Genomic DNA, 22,973 nt, shown 5'->3' with positions numbered 1-22,973 from the left:
ATTCCTAAGTGCTTAAGACGTTTGGGTGAATTACTTCTGATAATTATAAGAGGCTTTGACAATCCCTCAATTATTCAACGGTATAATTCTACGCAAGAAGTGAGTAGGTCGTTCTCTGACCTAAAAACTGATTGAATATACGCAAGATTGTCAATTCATGACCAGCATATTATTTGTCCGTAAGATCGTAACTTTGTAACTTTTAAACGATTATTCCAGAATGTGGCGCCAAACTGGTGACAAAGTTACAGACCATTTTACCGCCGCGTTCGAGTGTCTTAATGGGTTATCCCTTTTTTTCGTATCGTCGAATTTATTGTCCAACACTGCATAGTGATTATCGCTGAATCACAATACTGTTAGAGAAATCGCGAGGCATATACAGTGCGTCATTACAACCGTTGCGGCCACTATGTGTGTTTATTTTGACGCAGTTTTATTGCAGGAATTCAAATTATACACAAGTATTTCATCAAATACTTTTTTCATCGATTGTCAGAAACTCCCTTTGTAAAAATACTTTGTCTAGACGGTCATGGGCTACGTTCACATGTATCCTCATCGTCTGTACTTCTTTTCCACTCGCCATGATTTCACTCAATTTATTTCTGTCTACGTTCAATGGTGCTAGTAGAGTTAGCAATCTGAACGCCTCTCTAGTTTGAAAAAAGCAAATGAATGCAATGATACAACGGAGAATCAAATGAGCTTATGGGCGTGTCGCATTTCAGTGAGGGAAATTCATGTCAATGGAAACCGCACTTAATAATATTGAGCTATTAGACGACTGATTACTGGAAAAATTTGCGACAACCTGATTACAATATTTCGGAAAATAAAGTTATTTTTCCAATTTGCCACGATAGCCGATATATATATATATATATCGCTATATATATATATATATATATATATATATATATATATATATATATATATATATATATATATATATATATATATATATATATATATACATATAACGTAAAAGGTATAGTTGAGGTGTTTTTGTCGTATCATCAAGATTCAAATTTAAAATACGTGATAGTGATTCAGCCTGAAAAGACCTGAGAATTACGCGATTTGTCTAAATATAATATAGAATAAACAGATAACGAAACGAGGATAACTATATACACACCGAGGAAAAGAAACGAAGAACGCTTAGGTATTAGGCAGAAGAATTTGTAATTAAAAAGAATTTTTTTTCCACCCTCGGATGAACGTGAAAGATTGCAAATTCGGCAGCGTAAAATTATCCGCTGGTTGTATATCCGATGTCAGCTTGTTATTGGCCGCGGAGTAAGTAATACATAGTTATACGTACCTACATACTTACAAAGTAGTCCCTGTGTATGTGCCGCGTGCATGCAGCGCGTCAGAGTGTAAGGATGAAGATAGGTGTACGTGTTACCCCGGCTCCGTTTGACAGCAGAAAATTGTCATATGAACGGCAATTGGCGTTCGTTCGTTCGTTCGTTCGCTCTTAGCGTTGGTGCAGGCAGCTTGTGTACGTATGTGGTCACGTGCACACGAATTCCTGGTTGAATGAGGGGCTATACGTGCAGGCAGGGAGCTTACGATCAGTTATCGTCGTGTTGTCGTCGCGGAGCGGAGTAGCTCAATGACAAAAGGACTGCTCGCGTAGTGATTCGTCGTTTAGTCGCAATTGTGCCGTTCTTTCCGACGCGTCGTTATTCCCTTGAAAAGTACTCGTCTCCCTCTGTTTCGTCCGCGGGAGTGATTTTGGCCCGCGCGCCACCTCGCGATTTTTTTCTCAATATTAATTGCGCTCCACGCAGGTGCGATCTTGAGTTTTTTCCCTGGGACCGGGCCGACCGGAACCTCCTTCACAATGACGGAGCTTAATAAGCTTCTGTTATCCGTCGGGGCCGTGCTACTCGGAGGTTTCCTATTCACCGGAAATCGACGAAGAATGCTTTATATACTCTACAAAACTCTACCAAGGGATATTCTGTGAGTTTATGAATGTTAACACAAACCTCTTGACACTCGAGTCTTCTTGCGTCCTCTATACCATATATATATATATATATATATGTATACATACTACATATATATATAGTATTATTATATGCGCCCGCCTCGACGCATCCGCGACGCTGGAATTTCGTGTGGCAGCCGTGGGGCATAATGTTATATTACACTCCAATGCAGAAATTTTATGCTTTCTTAATGTGTACGGGCCTCGGAGTTGCAACCTTGGTATTATAGGTACGTGAGTGTACTAACTTGGGTGAATATCAGTTACCGATAATAAATTATTACAGTCTACTTTAACTAACGAATAGCTGTTCGTACGTTCCGAAATTGAAAAAATTTGAAACCGTAAAGCAGCCCACGCGTATCTTGCACCGGCCTAGTTATATTTTTATCATTAGACCATTGTAGAAAATTGCTTAAACATCGGAGAAAATAAAAGCATTGATGAAGAAGCTGGAAGAGTATGAATATAAGGATGTGCTTCGGAGTACAATCAGACAATTCGAATCTATCCGTTTAGCAGACAAGCAAACAGAGTAGCATTAACTTCTGCTTTTCCGTTCGCCAGTATATTTCATCTTGAATTAGACACAAATGACTGCGCTGCTGCTGCTCTCAAGAATGGGGCTTGCAAGAGGATGAAACCGAGTTACCTAATAGCGACTCATTCGTCCCGCGAAGAGAAAGAAAATACAATTTGATCCCGACTTGGGTTCCACAATGTAACACGTGTTCAGCAGCGGGAAGATAAAAAGCATCAGTCACAGCGTTTCCTTTTCGCCGAATAAATTTAGTACCGGCACATTATTCGCCTGGAACATCATTTGACTTGACATAGTTTCATACTTCATTCGCGCTTGGATAATTCTAATGATAAATGCAGAGTTGAGGAGCTGCAGCGGCTTTCGGCGATGGCGACAGCGATGAATGAGAAGCGAAACGAAGTACCTAGCGTATGTACACGGTACTTGGATATATACCTACCCACATACGTGTGCAGCGTGTCTTTATATAGCAAATTCTCCAGTACAACATATGGCACGGTTAGAAGGGTCGTTACGGACGCCTCGCGCAGTGATATTAGTATGCACATAATTGATAAGTGTGACGCGGCTGTATGTGTTTTATCCGCGACATACGTGTGTGCCCGCATCCACTACCTTATCCCCCGCATAAAGTATCTTTCTCGTAAGAGTTACCACGCATCTACCCAATCGTAATTTGAATGGGCGTTGGAATTTAAAGTCCATTCAAATGATCTACACCGGAGAAGTAGTTCCGGAACTCTAGCTGCAAGCTCATACGGGAAAATTAAATCAAAGGGAAGCAGGTCTCGATGACGGGAATGTTTCAACATGTCCAAGGGAACATAATGAAACAAGTTGACGAGGAAACAATGAGGACTGATCAGCGTGATACATTCAATGATTCAATTCAACTTTCTGTGCGCTTGGCATTAGGTTTGGATATGCGGTTACGAAACATTGCATTAAGCTATCTACATTCGAAATAAATTTTCAGTACCCTGGATAAAGTAATAGAAGTATACGGGTGCCAGAACATATAACACAACCTTGTGGTACTTGCGAAATAGATGACAATGTTGAGATTCCGTTTCAGAGGTTCGTTCAGGTTTTTGCGGGTTAACATTCTGCTCTGGTGGTGGGAATCTCGGGGGTTCACCGTCGCCGAGGTTTTCGCGCGGCTCGCTACCGCGCATCCTGACCACGCCGCATTCGTTTTCGAAGACAAGGAATGGACTTACCAACAGGTAATGAACTATTAAACGATTTCCACGAGTATAGAAGATAGGTATACGGTAACATCGGGGAATTCATTCACGACATTCACCGTACTCTGATAATTGATTTGTGTCAAGCTCGTCGCTGCTTCATGCTGATTTTTGACAGCCTACATGAACAATAAATTGGTACTATGGTTTCCCAGCATGCTGTGAATTACTGCAGTTCTCTACATTATGTACGAGTGAAACTTACACGTTGTGGGACAGTACCAGACTTTCCTTTGCTTTGATGGATCCCTTTGCCACGTTTCAGCTCGAGGAGTTCAGCAACCGGGTGGCGCGGTTTTTCCGTTCCAGACAGGGACTGGCCCGTGGTGATAGCATCGCTTTGATAATGGACAGCCGACCCGAGTACGTAGGTTTCTGGCTTGGACTGAGCAAAGTGGGCCTCGTTGCTGCCCTCGTCAACACGAATCTGCGTCACGAGGTCCTTATCCACAGCATCCGGGCAGCTGACTGTAAGGCAGTGATCTTTGGCTCGGAGCTTGCAGACGGTGAGGCAATGCTTCGTGAGATGAACCAATGAGCTCAGCACAATGTGCTTGCCCAGTTTCTCTGAGGGGTGAAAATTACGGTGATCAATTTGAGTCTCGTCGTTACAGCCGTCAATGAGGTCAAGGATGGGATTTCCGGGCTGACGCTTTATCGGTGGCCGGATGTTCCTACTTCGGTGCGGACGTCATTGCCGGCGTCGATCGATCTTAGTATCGAATTTTCTAAAATATCAGGCGACAAGCTCTCCGCTGATGGAACGCAGGTCAAATGTAGTCCCCGGGACAAGCTGATATATATTTACACCTCGGGAACAACTGGAATGCCAAAAGCCGCTGTTATCACGAACCTCAGGTATCCAGTAGAATTCGTTTCAAGTTACACAAATTACTAATCACACATTATGAAACCTATTCGACGCGCTCGTTACATTCAACTGCAAAGCATATTCCGATGTCGAATAAATATTCTCTTCGACTTACACTTTCGCTGCTATTGTCGTAGGTACATGTTGATGTCCTGTGGCGTCCATTCGATGCTTGGACTTCGGACGACTGATCGCATTTACGACGCGCTTCCACTTTACCATACCGCTGGTGGTATTGTCGGTGCGGGTCAGGCGCTTTTGCGTGGAATCACTGTCGTTCTTCGCCGTCGATTCAGCGCTTCCAAATTCTGGCCTGACTGTGTGCACTACGAGTGCACGGTAAGACATCTTGTCTGGGTATTTTGGCGATATGAAGAACAGAATATCGGATACTTAATTCCCATGCAACTTTGCTCTTCATCATTGTCGTCTTTATTCTCCAACGAACTTTAAGGATATTGATTAACAGTGGCTCGAAATTCATAGTGAAATTAATTTATCGATGTATTTCAATGTAAAATTTTTATAACATTCTTCGCTTAGGTTGAGCTTCGATATAAAAATACTAACGATTTCTCACGGCGTTCTCGAAGAGATTGGCTCATGTTTGTTGCGGTTTTATCGCTACAGGTGGCACAGTATATAGGAGAAATATGCCGCTATCTTCTGGCCATTCCTCCGAGTTCTACGGACACTTCCCATTCGGTACGGCTCATGTTTGGCAACGGACTTAAGGCCCAAATATGGGGGCCCTTTGTAGAGAGATTTCGCGTCAAACAGATAGGAGAGTTTTACGGCGCCACAGAAGGAAACTCGAATCTTGGTAGGTTGAAATACACCTGCACTTTCTTTTTCTGTCCGCCTAATGTTAAAATGAATGTTAAACGATTAGGGTAAAATACGTATTGACGATGCTTCGTTATTTCACAGTCAATATTGACAGCCGCGTCGGTTCCGTGGGTTTCGTGCCCAGGTACGCTGGAGCACTTTATCCCGTTGCGTTGCTTCGAGTGGATGAGGAAACTGGCGAACCTCTGCGCGGTCCCGACGGCTTCTGCATCCCCTGTCAGCCAGGTAAATCACGTCGTTCTGTACTCACTTAAGGCGTATAAAGCCGGAAGATGGTCTGATATCATCCCCTTATACGCTCGTATACAGACTCATATCCAGTGCAGTAAAAGTGTGTTTATACAAAGAACATTACTGTTTGTCACAGACAAAATGGAACACGACGGAGTTTGAAAGAGAGATTTTAACGTCTTCATGTCTCCTTCCTATTATAGGCGAGGCTGGGGTCTTCGTCGGTAAAATAAACCCGAAGAAGGCGGTGAATGACTTCAGTGGTTACGTTGACAAGAAAGCTTCCGAGAAGAAGATCATTCTTGATGTATTTAAGAAGGGTGATCGAGTATTCAATTCTGGTTGGTTTTCTATGCGAGTCTAAACTCTAACGTCGGGAGTAAAACAAACCTGCTTCTTTCACGGAGACGAAACTTTATTCCGTTTTTTCCTCAGGTGATATTTTGGTGATGGATGACTTTGGGTATTTCTACTTCAAAGACAGAACTGGAGATACTTTTAGATGGCGTGGAGAAAACGTCGCGACCTCGGAGGTCGAGGCCGTCATCAGTAACGTAGTTGGTCTTAGGGACGCCGCCGTCTACGGAGTCGAGGTAAATATTTGTCCAACTATGATACTATTTTTTTAGTTAACAGTCAATGTACGTATGTATAGAATTTAAAATGAACGGGATATTGTTAAGGTACCTGGGACCGAGGGTAAAGCTGGAATGGCCGCTATCTATGACCCCGAGCGCTCGCTGAACCTTAACAAGTTTGCGGAAGCCGTGAAACACGCCTTGCCAGCCTATGCACGACCCCTCTTCATCCGCATTCTAACCGAGTTTTCAATAACGGGTAACAGAGAGGCTGGAAAAGCTTCTGAATTATATAATTTATTACCACTTGCTCGGGTGAATTATTGCTTTTCCTTCATCGTTATTTTGTTTTCTTTTCTTGTTATTCTTTTCTAGAAGTGTCGTGTTCGTACTAGAACATTAAGAAACATTATCATCGGTACTCCAAACCCCTGTACTAAATGTCATTAACGTCTTTTTCTGTTCTCTCTCTCTCGCTCTCTCTCCGCAGGGACTTTCAAGATAAAGAAGCGGGACTTGCAGCTCGAGGCTTTCGATGTTAAAAAGGTAATTAATTAATTCTTTTCTTGGTTTTAGCTGCCCGTCGATCACGTCAATGATCTTTATTATTTTCAATGTCTGTATGTCGGTCAACAGATCAACGATCCTGTATACTTTTTGGACAAAACTGGGTTCTACGTTAGACTCACAGAGCAGCTTTACACCGACATCGTGGAGCAAAGAGTTCGATTATAGGTAAGCCATGCAAGGTTTTCAAGCGATGTAACGAATACCTGTGTGTATAAAATTTCTGTGGTTTGATCTGAGAAATAAAAAATAATGACTGTCATACATTTTTTTTTTTTTAAAGTAGAGACGTGTTTTCTTCATTTCATGCTTGCGATTATGTTATAGACAGTAGAACTTTGATATTTGAATGATATACCGATTGGATTGATTCGCTAAGAAGTGGTGCAACAAAAATTGAGAGTTTGATGGTATTCTTTCTTGTACATATAAGTTGTTTTTTATAGGTAGGATATCTTCGACTCTTTCAATCAAGGACATATCAGTCAACGGCCATTTTTCGCTGCATGAATACAAGTAAAAACTTACCAGTTATACTTTCTCGAGTTTTTGTTATGAACTGGTATTATAGTGTCACTCGCCTGCCCCTGGTGGCAACCAAATAGTGAAATTCTTGAATCGAGTACTAGTGGATTAAATTTAATTTCTTTTGATTCAAGGCCTTACCGAAAAAATTCATGTCTTCAGCCAAGAGTGGCATTTGGCACGAAGCTTGAGAATGTACACGAGCCATTTTCCTACGACTACACTGTTTCATATCATTTAGTCCGTACTTTGCATACTACTCAGTATGCGTATACAATACATTAGTACCATTGTGGCGTTCACGTCACGCTACACGTTCCATTTGTATTTTCTATTTTATATGTATATATTTGACGTGTTCAATATAAAACCTCGCACGTTACGTTGTCGTTCTTGTAGGTTAGATAGGTCAAGTAATGCTAAGTTAGGTTGGCTTTGGACAGACTCAACTCCGGTCACATTCCGTCTTCGGCGGTTGTGTTAGCCGTCTTGTGTCTTTGTCAAGCTTGCGGATTGTTGACTGGCTCTGTCGTTCTCCTGCTAGACTTTCGTTCTGTCTGGTAGCGCAGATTATTTCATTACCAGTAAAGATGGTGCCAAGTTTTCTCGGGAGTAGCGGGCTCCTTTTTAGATCATCTTGTATGTAGAGTTCTACTCTAACATAATTATTATAGTAAAGCTATCATTCGTAGGTAGTTAGAGTATTCAGGCTGAAACATTATCCAGTCTGGAGGAACTGTTAATTCACGCATTTTGATGGTCAGCTTGCTTGGAAATAATTTTATACAAACACGTATAAAATAAAGAACAATATGTCTGATTTTTGTCACACGTTGTTGGATTATATACCGTACCATATACCTATGTAATTATATTGTAATATAGATTATGATAGTATACATACATCTGTTGTATATCTGTACAAGCAAAGATTTAAGTTATTCCTATAATTGTTTAAAATCTCATGTTGCATTCTGTTCGTAGTGAATAAAATGTTTTGAAATTTCAAAAGATCGTCATTCGTAAATCCTGCGGTGTAACCACTATCCGCATATTACAATGTAAACAAATATACTTTAACATATTGAGACAATACAAATTGTCCAGTCGTTTCCAGCCTCCGAACAACTACCCAAAAAAAAAAAACCCGTATGATCAACAGCCGTAATGACCCCCAACTCACCTGTCGGTCAAGTCTCCATAAGAATCGATAGGTCAGCGGAACCATGCTTTATGACCTCTCGGGTATCGCCGGTCACCGACGATTAGAACCTCCCGTTGGACAACACGGGATCGGGATATATATGTATATGATGAAGCGTCGGTACGAGGGATCATTATCATTACCACTAAGCCTGCGATTAACTCGCTATATAAGCACTTTGTATTATTCTAAAATTATTAATTCGTTATTGTATTATTCATTAATTTTAATTGCACAAATTCCTCAAAGTAGCTGATAGAGTAACACATTATGTTTAATAAAATTAAGTGTGCTGTTCAATAGTCTAACTGAAAATTGTCATCGACCTTACGTTGCCCGCCAGAACCAGAGATTGTGAGTAAAGAAAGAATATTCAATTGGCCGAGCTTGTACTTTAGTTAAAAACTTTCGCTAATACACCCGTGAGGAAGTGAGTACATTAAATTAAAGCAACGGTTTAATTTGCACCGGGGAGCGGACATTCCTCAGCTGCAAGACCGCCACAATTGTTAGATTGGGTTCCCTTTTTTATTAGAGGTCAGAGCATCGCGAATTTGAATCCGCCAAATTCGCGTTGGGTCTGACGAAATACCCTTTTATTATGGAAAGATAAATGGGCATTTGTCTCAATATACGTATAATACATTCCACCGTTATTCATTGTAATAACCGCCGGAAATCAGTTCTAGGTATATAATTATGAAAGCTTATCATGTTTTAGCATAATTATAAGAATGGGTTCCGCGAACGAATGATAACGCGGCGTATTGGTATTTTAGAGACCATTTGGTTTATTTGTTATTCTTATTAGATTTGAGCATTTTTCCTTTCGAGCCGCATCTTATATAAGTTCTGACGCGTCCTCATTTCGGGACGCACCATTGATGTCGGCCTCCGAGTGTGGTTTGCGTAATATACCACAATGATGATATGAAAAAACCGCGGAAGAGAAACGCGGTACGCGTGTGTCCATCGTAACTAAGGCACAACTGCCAATCCACTTGTACGCCTAGAAGTGGTACATGTTCTTCTGTTCATGCCAACCAGCTACTTCATGCTTCAATAATTATCATGGCTCGATTATAAATCATTTAAAAACACTGGATATTTATACTGATAAAGTATACACGTACAAATATCAACCATTACATGCAGCTATTTTTCCGTTACATTGCAATTTGGTGGCAGAATTGACTAATCCGAATGTTTCACAAGTACCATCGAATGACGACTAATTCAATGTGCAAAAAACGTGGGTTGTGTGGATAGAACAAGACGTTTCCTACCCAAATTAGATATTTTGGATATTCGTCACATCAGTCAGTATCAATTGTTTACAAATTGTTCCACAAGACAACCAATTTGATGTACATGTTCTAGGGATGCTCAATGCAAGTTACTGTAGGATTAATTTATCACATTTGTTAACGTTAAGTAGCTGGACGCAATTTGCACTGTACTGATCATTCTCTTGGATATTCACAACAACCGATGTTTGATAAGAAATGAATAACACAATTATATCGAAGGTTACAAGATGACATGCGAACAACCAATTCTTTTTTTTTTTGAGCGGGAAGCTACGTCACGTCAAACACGGTTTGTACACAGGATGATACCACGTACCAGCAGCGCCAACGAGACTGTACTCCAACTGTACTCTAACTCTACTGTAACTGACATCGAACCGAACGAACCCGGTTAATAATTAGTTAATTTTACCGACGTTGTCGTGCGACGTCGACATCACGTGGCCAGGGAAGAGCTCAAGGCACGTTAGAGTGAAAGCTCGACGGTTATCGCAGCAAAGAGATTGTTCTCGCTCTCGTCGGTTGCGTGTTACAAGATACAACATGCGTACCAACCGACTCGCATTCCAAGTTTCCAACACGAATATAGGCGAGTTCGGTGAATCGAGGTGCCGCGAATCGCGCATGGTACCGTATTATAGATAGACGAATGCTACCGCGGCAAGAAATCAGTATCAGTTGTAACCGAGCAAGCGAGCCAGCGAGCGCGTGTGACCCACATGAAGGCGTTGCGCACAAGTCGCTTCTTCTGGTAAACGGCCGTCGTTCGCTCTGTCCTCTGTTTACCGTCTTCCACACAGAGATGTTTACTCGGACGGTACAAAGGGCTGATTGAGTGATAACACCCTGCACCTACTCAGGCGTCGTCCACAACACTTCCAACTCTTGCCAACTTTATTTATTTACCGTCAAGTATTTTGCTGATATCACGCAGCGTAGGAGCCGCTTTTGTGTAGTGTGATCAGATGTAAGTTTTTTCTTATCATTTACAACTTACATCAAAAACGTGTGGTTTATTTATATCCGTTATCTTATACCTTCGGTGTGAGGTCAAGATTTTAGTTTCACGCACAGGCGTCACTTAACAATACAGTGTTATGTGATATATATTATTATTATATAATTCAATGTAACATCTGCGTCACTGTTGAGCTTTATCGTTTGCTATAGGACTATTTCTGATAGTGCTGTAGAGCCTAGACATGAATGTCATCACCCACGTGGATGTAGGAACCATCCTTGGTTCACCGCTCAGTTGTCCACTCTCTTGATCAATTTTTTAATCTTGTGTCACTATCAGTCGTCTCATTGTACGATTCAAGGAATTGCTGTCAAGAAGTCGTATTTACTATATTAAGCTTGTAGAATCAAGTGGCACAATCACAAATGGGTCGTCCCATCACGTAGATCATTATGTCATATGTATGTTTTGAGTACATATAGTTATATTATTTTGTATCCGTATCACAGCAATATTTTATTTTACATTTTCATATTTTCGTTACTTGTCATGTATCGACTGCATCAATTTCGAGTTGCGATATAGATCAATTTTTTGTAAATTTCAACTGAATTCGATTTTCAACTATTCGTGGTGCCGTACATCTCATTATCCAGCCCGTGAAAAGTTGCAAGGACACAAGTCTGTGCTGCTATTCAAATATTTAACAATTTGCGATAGATAACGCGGGAGGAAATGTTGAATTGTCTTCAATATCAGTTGTAAATCAAAATAAATGAATCAAGCGTAAATATAATAGTTACGTAACATTGCTTTCATACGTCTGTCAACTATCTGATAAATGCACGATCATTCACAATACAGCTGAGCTAATACCTAGTCTTTTATAGTGTTGTAACTCAGTGAAATCGATGATTTGCATCTGACGCATTAGCCTTGCGATGATTGGTAAAAATTTATCGATTTCAATGCACAGCTGATGCAACTGCAATACAAGAAGTGATTCAATGCTATTCTAATATCAGGGTGGGGGGGGGATCTCTGTTATCGCACAAAATTTCTATGCAATAATGCAATTCAGATTGGCTGGTTCACTACTTTTTCCAATTGAATTATGTAACGGCGAATAAATTACTAGTTATGATTTTTTAATCATCTAATTATTTTTCGACGGTTTGTCTTCAAGCTGCAAATTAGAATAATTTTTTAGTACACATTTCTAGTCAAAGTTTTGATGAATGTTATTTAGCCGAAAAAAGGAAAATCCGTATATGTATGAGTAAATATGGTTATTCATGAGCCAATTCGTTTCATAAGTTTTTACCGAAACTCTTTTATTGGCCGACACTGTTGAACTAACGAAACAACATATTGCTTTTTCAACGGTACCATTTAGCAATATGAATAACATTGACGATCGTTAATATTACCTAATTTATTACCCTACATAGCGGCTTGAGGTTGAGTAATCGTGCAGTATTGCAAGATACTTATTGTGGAGCTCAGGGAGCATTGAGGAGGAAAAGCAGTCGAACCAGAATCATGGTCGTCGAGGATAAATTCGGGTTCGCCATTGATCGTGGCGGTACCTTCACCGACGTCTACGCGGAATGTCCGGGCGGGAAGGTTCGCGTGATGAAGCTCCTCTCGGTTGATCCCAGCAACTATGAGGACGCACCCCGCGAGGGAATCCGCAGAATCCTCGAGCAGGTCAGGATCCATTGGTCTCACGGCTGTGACCAATTCTGTTGGGATTGAATCCCAAACTTGTGATGCAGAGGATGCCGATTCATGTACAGCTATTACAAGTCTATTAATAATTTACACTTTGTCAAGTTATTATCGTTCGTTAGTGGTGCCAGATCGCATTTTGTGGGAATTTATTTTTGTAGCACTTGAATTCATTGAGCGCCATGCTTGGTACGGGTTTCATCGGGATATTGGATGATTGAATTGAACGAACGCGTGGGAGGCTTAATTACACATGTTGTAACGATTTAATGTGGCAATAAGTGTACGCTGACCGGAGTGATAGAGATAATGTTTTGGTTTTTCCCAGATTACGTCGTAATGTCATTTGGTAATGATTTCCTAATTTTAGAAGCTCTGCGATTCTTACAATCAGTCTCGTCAGTTTTGATGCTTAGGAACGTTTTCTGGAAATTATATTCCTAATTTTTTTCTTCCCCTCTCAGCACCAATGCAAATACTTATAATTCTTGTAATGATCTGCAATTCTTCTACATCTACTTCTACAAAAGACGAGTTCAATTTTACCTACGAAGATGTGTTAATTAAATATCTGAGTCTGTTACATAACGTACCTAATAGAAGGAGTGAAATCTCATGTAAATACCTGAGTAAATCTAGTCTAAGCTAGGCTTTTGGGTGGCTTTAAGATTCTCTGAGAGTGTTTTCAATCATTTTTGAAGTCGCAACATCATCTTAGAATGTACAATACTATGATCAATCAGTAGAGCAGCCATTTGGCAAATGACCATTTTCAATTTCTTCTCTGTTTTACTATTTATTTTTAATCTCATGTTTCTTTGTTTCCCGTTGAAAATTAAAGTTTCGAAATTTTTCCTTGATCACAACGTTTCTTTGACGATTCTTATGTATTGTTTCAAAAGTATAATGATACCCCTTTTGGAACGCTTTGAGACCTAATTAGTAAATTCGAAAAGATACTATTCTTCGTACATAACATTGAGACACTTGCATGAAAATCTGAGAATCTACCAAGATATTTTACACAATCTCAATAGAAAGGTGCCAATTTTTTAATTTATCAGATATTTCATTTCATATTTTTTCTCTTTTTTCCGTGGTTATTGCACCAAGACAAACTGAGTGTATTTGTCGTCTCAAACGAATATCACTGTTTTAAGAAACTCTTAAGAATCTGTCATAATCTTTCTACTTCCAGAGAATAGAAAAGAGAAAAATCAAACGTGGCGTTATTGCCTCAAGTATAGAAAACGAATCAACACAGACATATTTCTAAGTACTGCCGAGTTCCGTAAATGCACGAACAAAGTTAGTAAAGCTTGATTTTTACGTGTTTGGCCTTGCTTGCATTTATTGACAACCAGACTGTTGACTACGACACCACAATGCACTACACCTCTACTTTTGCTGTGCAATACCAATGTCCTTCCGCTCAACTTCTTATCTTTCGATCTTTTGAACTGACCAATTTTACAGAAAGTTTCAGCCCAGCTACTGCATTAGGCGCATGTTCGTTGCCCAGGCGAACAAGCGATACTTTCACATTCACATGCCGATACGATTCTCTCTCTTTCGAGGTCTTCGTCTCGACTGCCTGATTCTGCTTCTCTTCCTCCACGCTCCCTTATGCCTCCCCTTTACCTCTGTACCTTCGACAAACCTCCCGGAGGAAATCGATATGACGTCCCATCCCGACTGTAGGGGTTAGGCAGACCAACGGGTGTCAAGGACACTGTGGCTTCATTTACGTATTGCGTGTGAATGTGGATATGAGAACACTATGCACGATTATTCATATTTCGAACCGGACTTGGAAAATATCAATTTTTGATCAGATTTTTATTTCCAATAATTATCCACTTCCATTGATTTACCATTTTGTTAAGTTTTAACCAAGCCCAACTTCAACTAGAAGTTAGTTTACCCTGAACAGGAGTTCTTTCCTTTATGCACAAGTGCCTGATGGTTTGATCTGTTAGGCTATGTGTCTTGATCATATATTTTCTTTTTCCTGTTTGATAGAAATTCCAGTGAAACTTTAACTTCCTTCCTTCAATATCCAAAGTACCAAAATTCAGTAAACGACCAAAATAAGATTAGAAGGAATCAAAAACGATTCGATGCCATTGTTGGTTCATCGCTGAAAAATTCAACTTATATGTCACTTTTACATTATTAATAGATCGATCCTCTGGCAGATTTTTACGTATTTGTAGAGATCCTGTACTATTTTGGTAAAAATATGCCAGAGTACAAGATAGGTTACAATACTCGTATACTGGCATGTACGCACATTATAGCTCGGGAAGTTATTCCATCAAAATGCTTAATTATGCAATCGAACAGCAAAGTTTCCAGTTCATGTAAATTTAGTATGAGAGAATAGGAATGAGCGTGTATTCTACACAAAAATAATATTCATCCTTACACTCTCTGTGGTTTTTATGAAGTACCCATCAAGTGCGGATAAAATGTGGACCTATGTAGTGTGTTACTTGTAATTCGAATCCACACAATAATTTAAGAGTATTGTGAAAGTTGAATACAAGTCACGGAGACGAATGTCAAGGATATGTGTAATATCTTTCACGAGTCTGTTCGTGAGATTGTTTCAAATGGTTATCATGATACGTTTAATACATCATAGTAGCACATTACGAACAGTAATCGATTGTCTAGACGTTTGCAACGAAAAATGCCGCAAAAGTTTCAGGGGACTTGTCAGGTCTACCGTTGGTGAGAAGTTGTTTGATATCATCTAAAGTTATGGAGTTGTGAAACGATAAGGTACACCCTTCACGAATCAAGTATTTAAATATATGTACAATATGCAGGAAACGGGTGTCCCGATGGACGGCGCTGTTGACACATCGAAGATCGCGTGGATCCGGATGGGGACGACAGTAGCCACAAACGCCCTATTGGAGAGAAAGGGCGCGAGGATGGCGCTTCTGGTTAACGAAGGCTTCAAGGAGCTACTTTTCATCGGAAATCAGGCCCGGCCAAACATTTTTGATCTGGTATATATACAGCACTACTACATGCCCCGCTACTTGCAGAATCAACGTGAATTAGGAGTGGAATTGTAGGAGGTCGTGACGCCGGAGGTTCTCTATTCCGAGGTGGTTGAGGTGGGTTGTAGGGTGGTTCCGGCTCTGCCAGGAAAATGCCAACTGGGGGACGTGACCAGAGGTTGGAAACGCGTCAAGGGAACTACGGGCGAAGAATTTCTGGTAATGAAAGAACTTAACGAGCAGAAGCTCAAGAAGGACCTCGAAGGTTTGAAAAAAAAGGGGATCGAAAGTCTGGCTGTGGTCTTGGCGCACAGTTACTCGTAAGTTTAAATTTGTTGTCTGATTTTTAGATGAAGCATTTCGTTAGTAATTATGGATTAATATTTCATTTTACAGATACGCTGAGCATGAGATTCGCGTCGGTGAGCTTGCCAGTGAAATAGGTTTCACTGAAATATCTCTTTCACACGTTGTGATGCCTATGGCCAGAATTGTTCCCCGCGGATTCACTGCCGCAGCCGATGCTTACCTCACTCCTCACATAAAGACTTACTTGCAGGTACAATGCATAACGAAACGCTGCTCGTAACATATAGATTCTAAAATTACAATGCAACTTTTGATTCGTATTTGTTAGGGTTTCGCTTCTGGCTTCAAAAATAATTTGGAAGGAGTGAACGTCCTTTTTATGCAGAGTGACGGTGGACTGACACCGATGACGTCGTGAGTATTTGGATTCAAAGTACAATCCTTACCAATTATTCTCTGTTTGGTTCTGGCGCTTGGCACGATGCACATGATTCATTTTAAATATGGTTGGTGTTCGTTCTGAATCCTCAAGATGAGCGGCTTTCAGCTTTTGGATCTTTCCTTTACCTACCTATCAGTATTTTTCATTAGGCCAAGGTGGATGGTTCCAGTTATCACCCCACAAAACTTATTCTGATTTTTTTCTTTGCTCCCGATTCTAAACGAAAGGTTTTTCTTGACTTTTCTCTCGTAGCTTCAACGGGTCTCGAGCAATTCTTTCCGGTCCAGCTGGCGGGGTTGTTGGGTACGCAATGACGACGTACCAAAAAATAAGTGACCTTCCAGTGATCGGGTTCGACATGGGAGGGACGTCGACCGACGTCAGTCGATACGCTGGGGCCTTCGAACACGTCTACGAGAGCACCACTGCGGGAGTGACGATCCAGGCAGCGCAGGTAACAGTCACATCTGTGTATATCAAAATGACGAGTAAGTAATAATTGCCTAACAAACCGGATTACCGTCGACGCGTCCATGCTGCAGCTAGACGTCAATACAGTGGCAGCTGGAGGTGGTTCGATGTTGTTCTTCAGATCGGGACTCTTTGAAGTCGGGCCACAAAGTGCTGGCGCTCACCCCGGGCCTGCCTGCTACAAGAAAGGCGGTCCGCTCACGGTTACCGATGCCAATTTGGCGCTGGGACGCCTGCTGCCGGAATATTTCCCAAAGATCTTCGGGCCTAAAGAGAACGAGCCTCTTGACGAGGCTGTCACGGTGAAGGCATTCAAAGCCCTCACTGACGACGTAAGTTATTCTACCTTCGAAGCTTGTGTAAATAACCGTTTTTCCATCACTGAAATCTCACAAATCCCGCAGATCAACACATTCCTGGCAAGGCAAGCCTGTTCCGGGACCAAAACTGAGGTGATGAGTGTTGAGGAGGTGGCGATGGGGTTTGTGAGGGTGGCAAACGAAGCGATGTGCCGTCCCATTCGGGCCCTCACCCAGGCCAAAGGCTACGATACATCGCGGCACGTTCTTGCCTGTTTTGGAGGTGCTGGAGGACAGCATGCTTGTGCCATAGCACGTTCCCTCGGTATGGGAACCGTTTTTGTTCACAAGTACGCTGGGATTTTATCCGCCTACGGAATGGCGCTGGCTGATGTGGTCGAGGAGGTCCAAGAACCCAGCGTTGAGGCGTATGAGGAAGGTCGTGTACATTTGGGTGCAATGTGAATGCAGCAGAACATTCCTAGAAATAGCAAAGTTCTAAGAATTATTAAATTGTTTCAGGGGAGGCCTTTAATCGATTGGACGAGCGATTCGAAGCTATGACGAAAAAGGTACGAGCACGACTAAGAGACCAAGGATTCCCGGAGACTTCCATTTTCACCGAGCCCTTCCTACACCTACGGTACGAAGGCACAGATTGTGCCCTCATGTGCACCCCGAAGACTGGGAAATCGGGAACAGCTCAGGGTGATTTTCTAGCTACATTTCTTGAGAGGTCAGTCCACAGCTGATTCATTTTTAATACATCGTTTGGCCGATGCAGCTTTCTGAAAACAAACTCAATAACACTTAAATTTTATGTAAATATATTTTTTGAGGTATCAGACAGAGTTCGGTTTTACGATGCCTGGTCGAAAGGTGTTCGTCGATGATATTAGAGTCCGCGGAGTGGGCAAAACAGTTGTTTCCGAAGAGTCAGCCCTACCGGATTCGTCTGGAATTCCTACGCCGGAAAAGGTAAATACGAAACGGTGAAAAGGAAAGATTTTCTTATGATAATTATACGACTATCTTGCTTTCATGTTGTCTGATTACTTAAATAGACTACCCGAGTGTACTTCGAGGGTGGGTATCAAGACACCAACGTCTATCAGCTGCACGCTCTGGCACCCGGACACACTCTTTTTGGTCCCGCCATTATCATGGATGGCCTTGGTACTCTACTGATCGAACCGAATTGCTCGGCGGTCATCACGTCGCGCGGAGACACGATGATCAAGATTGGAGCTGCTCGTCGCAGCGAAGTTACACCAGAGCTAGATGCGATTCAGTTGAGCATTTTCTCCCACCGTTTTATGAGCATCGCTGAGCAAATGGGAAGGTTAGTATTTTCATCCAGAACTGATTATATAGCCGAGTTGAACTGGGCTAATAAGGGTTTTAGCTATCGGTGAGATACGCTATGTCTCGTTTCAGGATACTTCAGAGAACTGCGATATCGACGAACATCAAGGAACGTCTCGATTTTTCTTGTGCGGTATTCGGTCCGGATGGTGGTCTCGTCTCCAACGCTCCTCACATTCCGGTGCATCTTGGTGCTATGCAAGAGACTGTTCAATATCAGGTAAATGCTTGATCTTCAAGTTATCTTCTTCATAAAAGAAGCTACATTCAAGCTGTTCCTGTTTTCAGATAAAGGCGTTCGAGGGACGCTTCACTCCCGGTGACGTGATCCTGGCCAATCATCCATCCGCCGGTGGTTCTCATCTTCCAGATCTCACAGTCATCACGCCTGTCTTTCACGCGTGAGTAAATTTATTCTCGATTAATAACGTGCAAATTACTATGTAAACTAAAGAATTTCAGCTACACATCCTTTTTTAGCGGCTCAGAGAATCCAGTATTTTTTGTAGCAAGTCGGGGTCATCACGCCGACATCGGAGGAATAACGCCCGGTTCGATGCCACCAAATTCTACTACTCTTCTTCAGGTAAGATCTATTTCCTTCCGGCGGTTCTTCCGCATCTCTAATTCTCGCTTTGCCCGACTCTTCATCTCACGTTCCTTCGTGCCTCTCCGCAGGAAGGTGCGACCTTTAAAAGTTTCTTGCTAGTTCACAAGGGGATCTTCAGAGAAAAGGAGTTGACTGAGAAACTGATGGAGCCTGGAAAGATTCCAGGTAGTTCAGGAACTCGGAACTTGGCTGACAATCTCAGTGATCTGAGGGCACAGATTGCAGCCAATCACAAGGTTTGTTATCTATCCCCAGTATAATGTCCAAACAGCTACTAACAGTACGTGTCACTGTTTGATCCGAGTTTTTCTTTTTGCTCTATTTCTCAGGGTACGCTTCTCGTAAACGAACTCATTGACATTTATGGGCTAGATGTGGTCCAGGCGTACATGGGGCACATTCAGAACTACGCCGAAGTCGCGGTTCGGGAAATGTTGAAGGAGGTCGGACTGAGGACACTACAGCAAACAGGAGCCACGACGCTCTTCGCCCATGACTATCTCGACGACGGTAGCGAGATACGACTCCACGTTGATATAGATGTGGAGCGTGGCGAGGCGCTCTTCGATTTCACGTGAGTTTTGTTTTTTACCCTCACAATATGTATATCTTTCTCACCACGAATCAAGACTATCCATGAACCCGGCACGCCTCTGTTGATAGCGGAACGGGTTACGAAGTATGGGGAAACTGCAACGCTCCACGAGCTATCACTCTCTCAGCGTTGATATACTGTTTGCGGAGTATCGTTGGACGAGACATGCCGCTGAATCAGGTAAGGTAGACTCTAAGCACGATAAGAGCAACGGTGACGTCAGCCATGGAAACTTGCGTTATTCAGAGTAAGCGACGACGTTGTCGGTGGTTGTCGGTTGATTTCAGGGCTGTCTGAAACCGGTGCGAGTTATCATCCCCAAGGGGTCCTTGCTCGATCCTTCCGAGGACGCGGCGGTAGTTGGTGGGAACGTCCTGACATCCCAACGCGTTGTCGACGTTGTACTCGCCGCCTTTAAGGCCTGCGCTGCCTCTCAGGGTTGCATGAACAACGTCACACTTGGGACCAAGAAATGGGGCTATTACGAAACCGTAGCTGGCGGCAGTGGAGCGGTGGGTGTAATCATTCGTTGCGGTTGTTTTTTCCGCCTTCGCAATTCTTTATAAAAATGTATTGCCACATTTCAGCCTATCGGTTACAGTCAATTTGCCGGTATGAGAACCTCGACTGTTTTCCTCACATTTGTTCTGATTTGTCTTCTTCGTTTTTCTCCTTATCAAAGGGGCCGACTTGGGATGGCCGAGGCGGAGTTCACTCGCACATGACGAACACGCGAATCACAGACCCGGAGATTTTGGAGCAGCGGTACCCGCTTATCCTGAAGAAATTCACTTTGCGCGAGGGCACGGGGGGCTCCGGAGCTCACAGGGGTGGTGACGGAGTAATTCGAGAGATTCTCTTTAGGGCTCCGATGACGTTGTCAGTACTGACGGAGCGGCGGGTTCACAATCCGCCGGGTCTTGAGGGTGGACTTCCCGGTGCCCGTGGGAAGAACACTTTGAAGAAGGCTGACGGTCGCGGCATTAACCTCGGGCCGAAGACGGCAGTTCCCGTTTGCCCTGGGGTGAGTCACTCTGACACATCCCATCTGCAATTGTTTGTTACAATGTTTTTTCTCTTTTTAAAGGATATCTTCATCCTGGAAACACCAGGCGGCGGAGGCTACGGCGCGCCAAGTTCCAACGAGTTTTTAAATGGCGCTAAGAAGACTGCGACGGAAAAGTTTGTCGAACGTGGAAGCGTTTACGAGTACCGAAAGGCCCAAGAATCTGTCTAAATCCTGGTCGTGAACTGCAACCTACTCGCCTACTTTCTATGGTGGCAATTCGGTTACTGATAATTGGTGATAATCTAAATAAAATTAGCCTTACCGCGGGACAATTTTGTAAATGTACTGTAACGCTAAATTCTGTTACCCGCGGAGGAGGACTTACCGTTGACACTTTGGCGCGATTCTCCACTTATTCAGAATATTAAACTATAACAAAATCAATTATGTTGGGCGCCAGACGCGTTAGCGTCGATTTTCAAACAATAATACGAATCAATAAAAATAACACGAAACCGTACGAAAAATAAATAGAGAACCCGTTGTATGGCTGGCTAGGCTCAGGTACTCACACGAACTGGTAGAGTGGCGGTATTCAAGGCAGCTAACAATAATTACAGAATTAAAGAAAATACTGAAATAAAGAATAAACTCAAGTCAGGAAAAATGAACAGGTCAATCGATCATATTGTCGGGAAGGTTACATGGTTGAGACAGGCAAATGAAATGGTATCGACAGCGGTAGTTAATAAAATAAGCAATCGTTGTTCACAAAGATCTCGGTAGACTAGAATTAAACGGTAGCTTTGAAACGAGAGACGGTAGTTAACAGAGAAAAATGAACGTAAATTAACGTAACGAAATTATTATTCTGTCAATTAGAAACGAGAGAACTTTACTGCGTAAACTAGAAATAATAACGGTTGTGTGCCCTTGTGACGGGCGACTCTGAAACGCCACGTTACAGTATGTATGGTATTTGCGCGTTTCCGTTTATATCGAGATTTTAAGGAAGCAAGGATGATTTTTAATGCGCCGGCATACATATATTCATCTATATTGTACTTTGTAAATAACAGCGATTAACGTTAGTCGTTTTGTTAAAATTAATAAAGCACAGAGTTTATTGGCTGTTGAGTAACATGATGAGTTAATAATTCACATTAACCGAAAGATTAATAATTAGCGTGAATAGTTAATAAATTGATATAAGGTAAGTGTACCAGTTATTGACATTTAGGCCCACTTATTGACTCTTTTACTTCCCAAATTATAAATTGACGGCACAAATTGTGAAGTTCTCGATGACTAAAACCAATTGCTGCAGGGTTAAATTCTACAAATTTATTTTTTGGCAATTTGAGAACTAAGGATCAAACCGACACAACCAAAAAAGGTCAATAATTGGGACAGGGTCAATAACTGGTACACTTACCTTAACCGGGCTCATTTCAATCGGCCTCGCTGTCGGTTCACAGTTGAACGCAGACGAACTCTTCATTCGAGAACACGAAGGTAACTGGCTAGACAAGAACTTCATGGTCAGATACATCTGGTTTGAGTCACTAGAGGCACTCGCGTTACTGATCCTTAATACTTACTTCACTAGTTTCTTTTATCGCCACGCTTCTTAGTAGTTAGGAAGAATATTGTTATGCTTGAAAGTTTTCATCCCCCGGGTTATGTTTTCTTATGATGACAACGGTGAAATTTACTTGGTTACCCTGCAAAATTTTCTTTTCTTTTTCTTCATTTCACCATCCATTAGCGAACTCATCCTCAGCTTTTGCAATGCTCCATAAACTAACATTGTTGTGATTCTACTCATTCACAAAGTTCCTACAACTGATGTTTGGACGAAACTCACTCAAAACCTCTCAGCAGAAATTCATCCTCGGGGAGGACGAGTGTTTTTTAGCGTTTAGCTTGGTAGGATGATCCTGCAGAAGGGCAGCTATGCGGACGAATCCGTTTCAGCCGCATAACGATGTGTCTCGACTCACGTTGTTATAATTAGCGCGGTGGACCACGGAGATAATTACGTTCCTGCAGTTTCAGGAAATTAACGAATTTCTACCCTCGAATTCCGCATACGCTGCAGCGTTACGAGGACCCTGGACTACCCTGAATGAGGATGGTAGAAATCGGCACGTAAATTCCCGCATGGTTCACCGAGTGACAAATGCGACGCTGACGAAACCGAGTTCCAACTTTCCACTAAACGAAATGGCGCACA

The 22,973-nt window shown here is 42.1% G+C and overlaps 2 protein-coding genes and 1 long non-coding RNA gene across 7 annotated transcripts; 2 read left to right on the top strand and 1 right to left on the bottom strand.

The window, feature by feature from the left end:
* The first annotated feature begins 1,582 nt into the window (after window positions 1–1,582).
* On the top strand, window positions 1,583–8,428 carry Fatp3 (Fatty acid transport protein 3). 2 transcript variants are annotated; one of them, XM_046615459.2, is made up of 13 exons: window positions 1,583–1,977; window positions 3,625–3,775; window positions 4,062–4,302; window positions 4,411–4,654; window positions 4,805–5,006; window positions 5,298–5,490; window positions 5,598–5,741; window positions 5,951–6,088; window positions 6,183–6,340; window positions 6,431–6,584; window positions 6,816–6,871; window positions 6,962–7,060; window positions 7,339–8,428. In XM_046615459.2, exons 1-12 carry the CDS (start codon window positions 1,856–1,858, stop codon window positions 7,058–7,060), a joined length of 1,902 nt encoding a protein of 633 aa, XP_046471415.1. In that variant the 5' UTR covers window positions 1,583–1,855; the 3' UTR covers window positions 7,339–8,428. The 2 variants fall into 2 exon arrangements, with proteins under 2 accessions (XP_046471415.1, XP_046471414.1); XM_046615458.2 differs by having other exon boundaries at window positions 5,211–5,490.
* On the bottom strand, window positions 7,403–14,213 carry LOC124213802 (uncharacterized). Of its 2 annotated transcripts, none has more exons than XR_011176601.1 (2): window positions 14,089–14,213; window positions 7,403–13,169 (listed from the first exon to the last, which is right to left on the bottom strand). It is a non-coding gene; the product is annotated as an uncharacterized lncRNA (long non-coding RNA). The 2 variants fall into 2 exon arrangements; XR_006881978.2 differs by having other exon boundaries at window positions 7,403–12,637.
* LOC124213800 (5-oxoprolinase) lies at window positions 10,536–21,878 on the top strand. 3 transcript variants are annotated; one of them, XM_046615454.2, is made up of 21 exons: window positions 10,591–10,898; window positions 12,344–12,602; window positions 15,458–15,643; window positions 15,713–15,957; window positions 16,034–16,196; window positions 16,275–16,360; window positions 16,641–16,842; window positions 16,931–17,191; window positions 17,264–17,597; window positions 17,681–17,894; window positions 17,998–18,136; window positions 18,223–18,500; window positions 18,596–18,743; window positions 18,812–18,924; window positions 19,004–19,109; window positions 19,202–19,369; window positions 19,463–19,707; window positions 19,797–19,908; window positions 20,016–20,240; window positions 20,411–20,752; window positions 20,816–21,878. In XM_046615454.2, exons 2-21 carry the CDS (start codon window positions 12,435–12,437, stop codon window positions 20,963–20,965), a joined length of 3,885 nt encoding a protein of 1,294 aa, XP_046471410.1. In that variant the 5' UTR covers window positions 10,591–10,898; window positions 12,344–12,434; the 3' UTR covers window positions 20,966–21,878. The 3 variants fall into 3 exon arrangements, with proteins under 3 accessions (XP_046471413.1, XP_046471410.1, XP_046471411.1); XM_046615455.2 differs by lacking the exon at window positions 10,591–10,898 and having other exon boundaries at window positions 12,462–12,685; XM_046615457.2 differs by lacking the exons at window positions 20,411–20,752; window positions 20,816–21,878 and having other exon boundaries at window positions 10,536–10,898; window positions 19,981–20,158.
* Window positions 21,879–22,973: the final 1,095 nt, after the last annotated feature.

Source organism: Neodiprion pinetum, chromosome 3 (genome assembly GCF_021155775.2).
Source record: "Neodiprion pinetum isolate iyNeoPine1 chromosome 3, iyNeoPine1.2, whole genome shotgun sequence".
NCBI classification, from domain to species: Eukaryota; Metazoa; Arthropoda; class Insecta; order Hymenoptera; family Diprionidae; genus Neodiprion; species Neodiprion pinetum.
This window is presented reverse-complemented; position numbering and strand designations above follow the sequence as displayed.

Coding starts and splice junctions, on each gene's coding strand:
- LOC124213800 (XM_046615454.2), top strand. CDS start 12,435: ATGGTCGTCGAGGATAAATTCGGGTTCGCCATTGATCGTGGCGGTACC. Junction 17,598..17,680: donor CGTTGAGGCGTATGAGGAAG/GTCGTGTACATT, acceptor AAATTGTTTCAG/GGGAGGCCTTTAATCGATTG. Junction 18,744..18,811: donor AAGAGACTGTTCAATATCAG/GTAAATGCTTGA, acceptor TCCTGTTTTCAG/ATAAAGGCGTTCGAGGGACG.
- Fatp3 (XM_046615458.2), top strand. CDS start 1,856: ATGACGGAGCTTAATAAGCTTCTGTTATCCGTCGGGGCCGTGCTACTC. Junction 1,978..3,624: donor ACTCTACCAAGGGATATTCT/GTGAGTTTATGA, acceptor ATTCCGTTTCAG/AGGTTCGTTCAGGTTTTTGC. Junction 5,007..5,210: donor GTGTGCACTACGAGTGCACG/GTAAGACATCTT, acceptor TTCTTCGCTTAG/GTTGAGCTTCGATATAAAAA.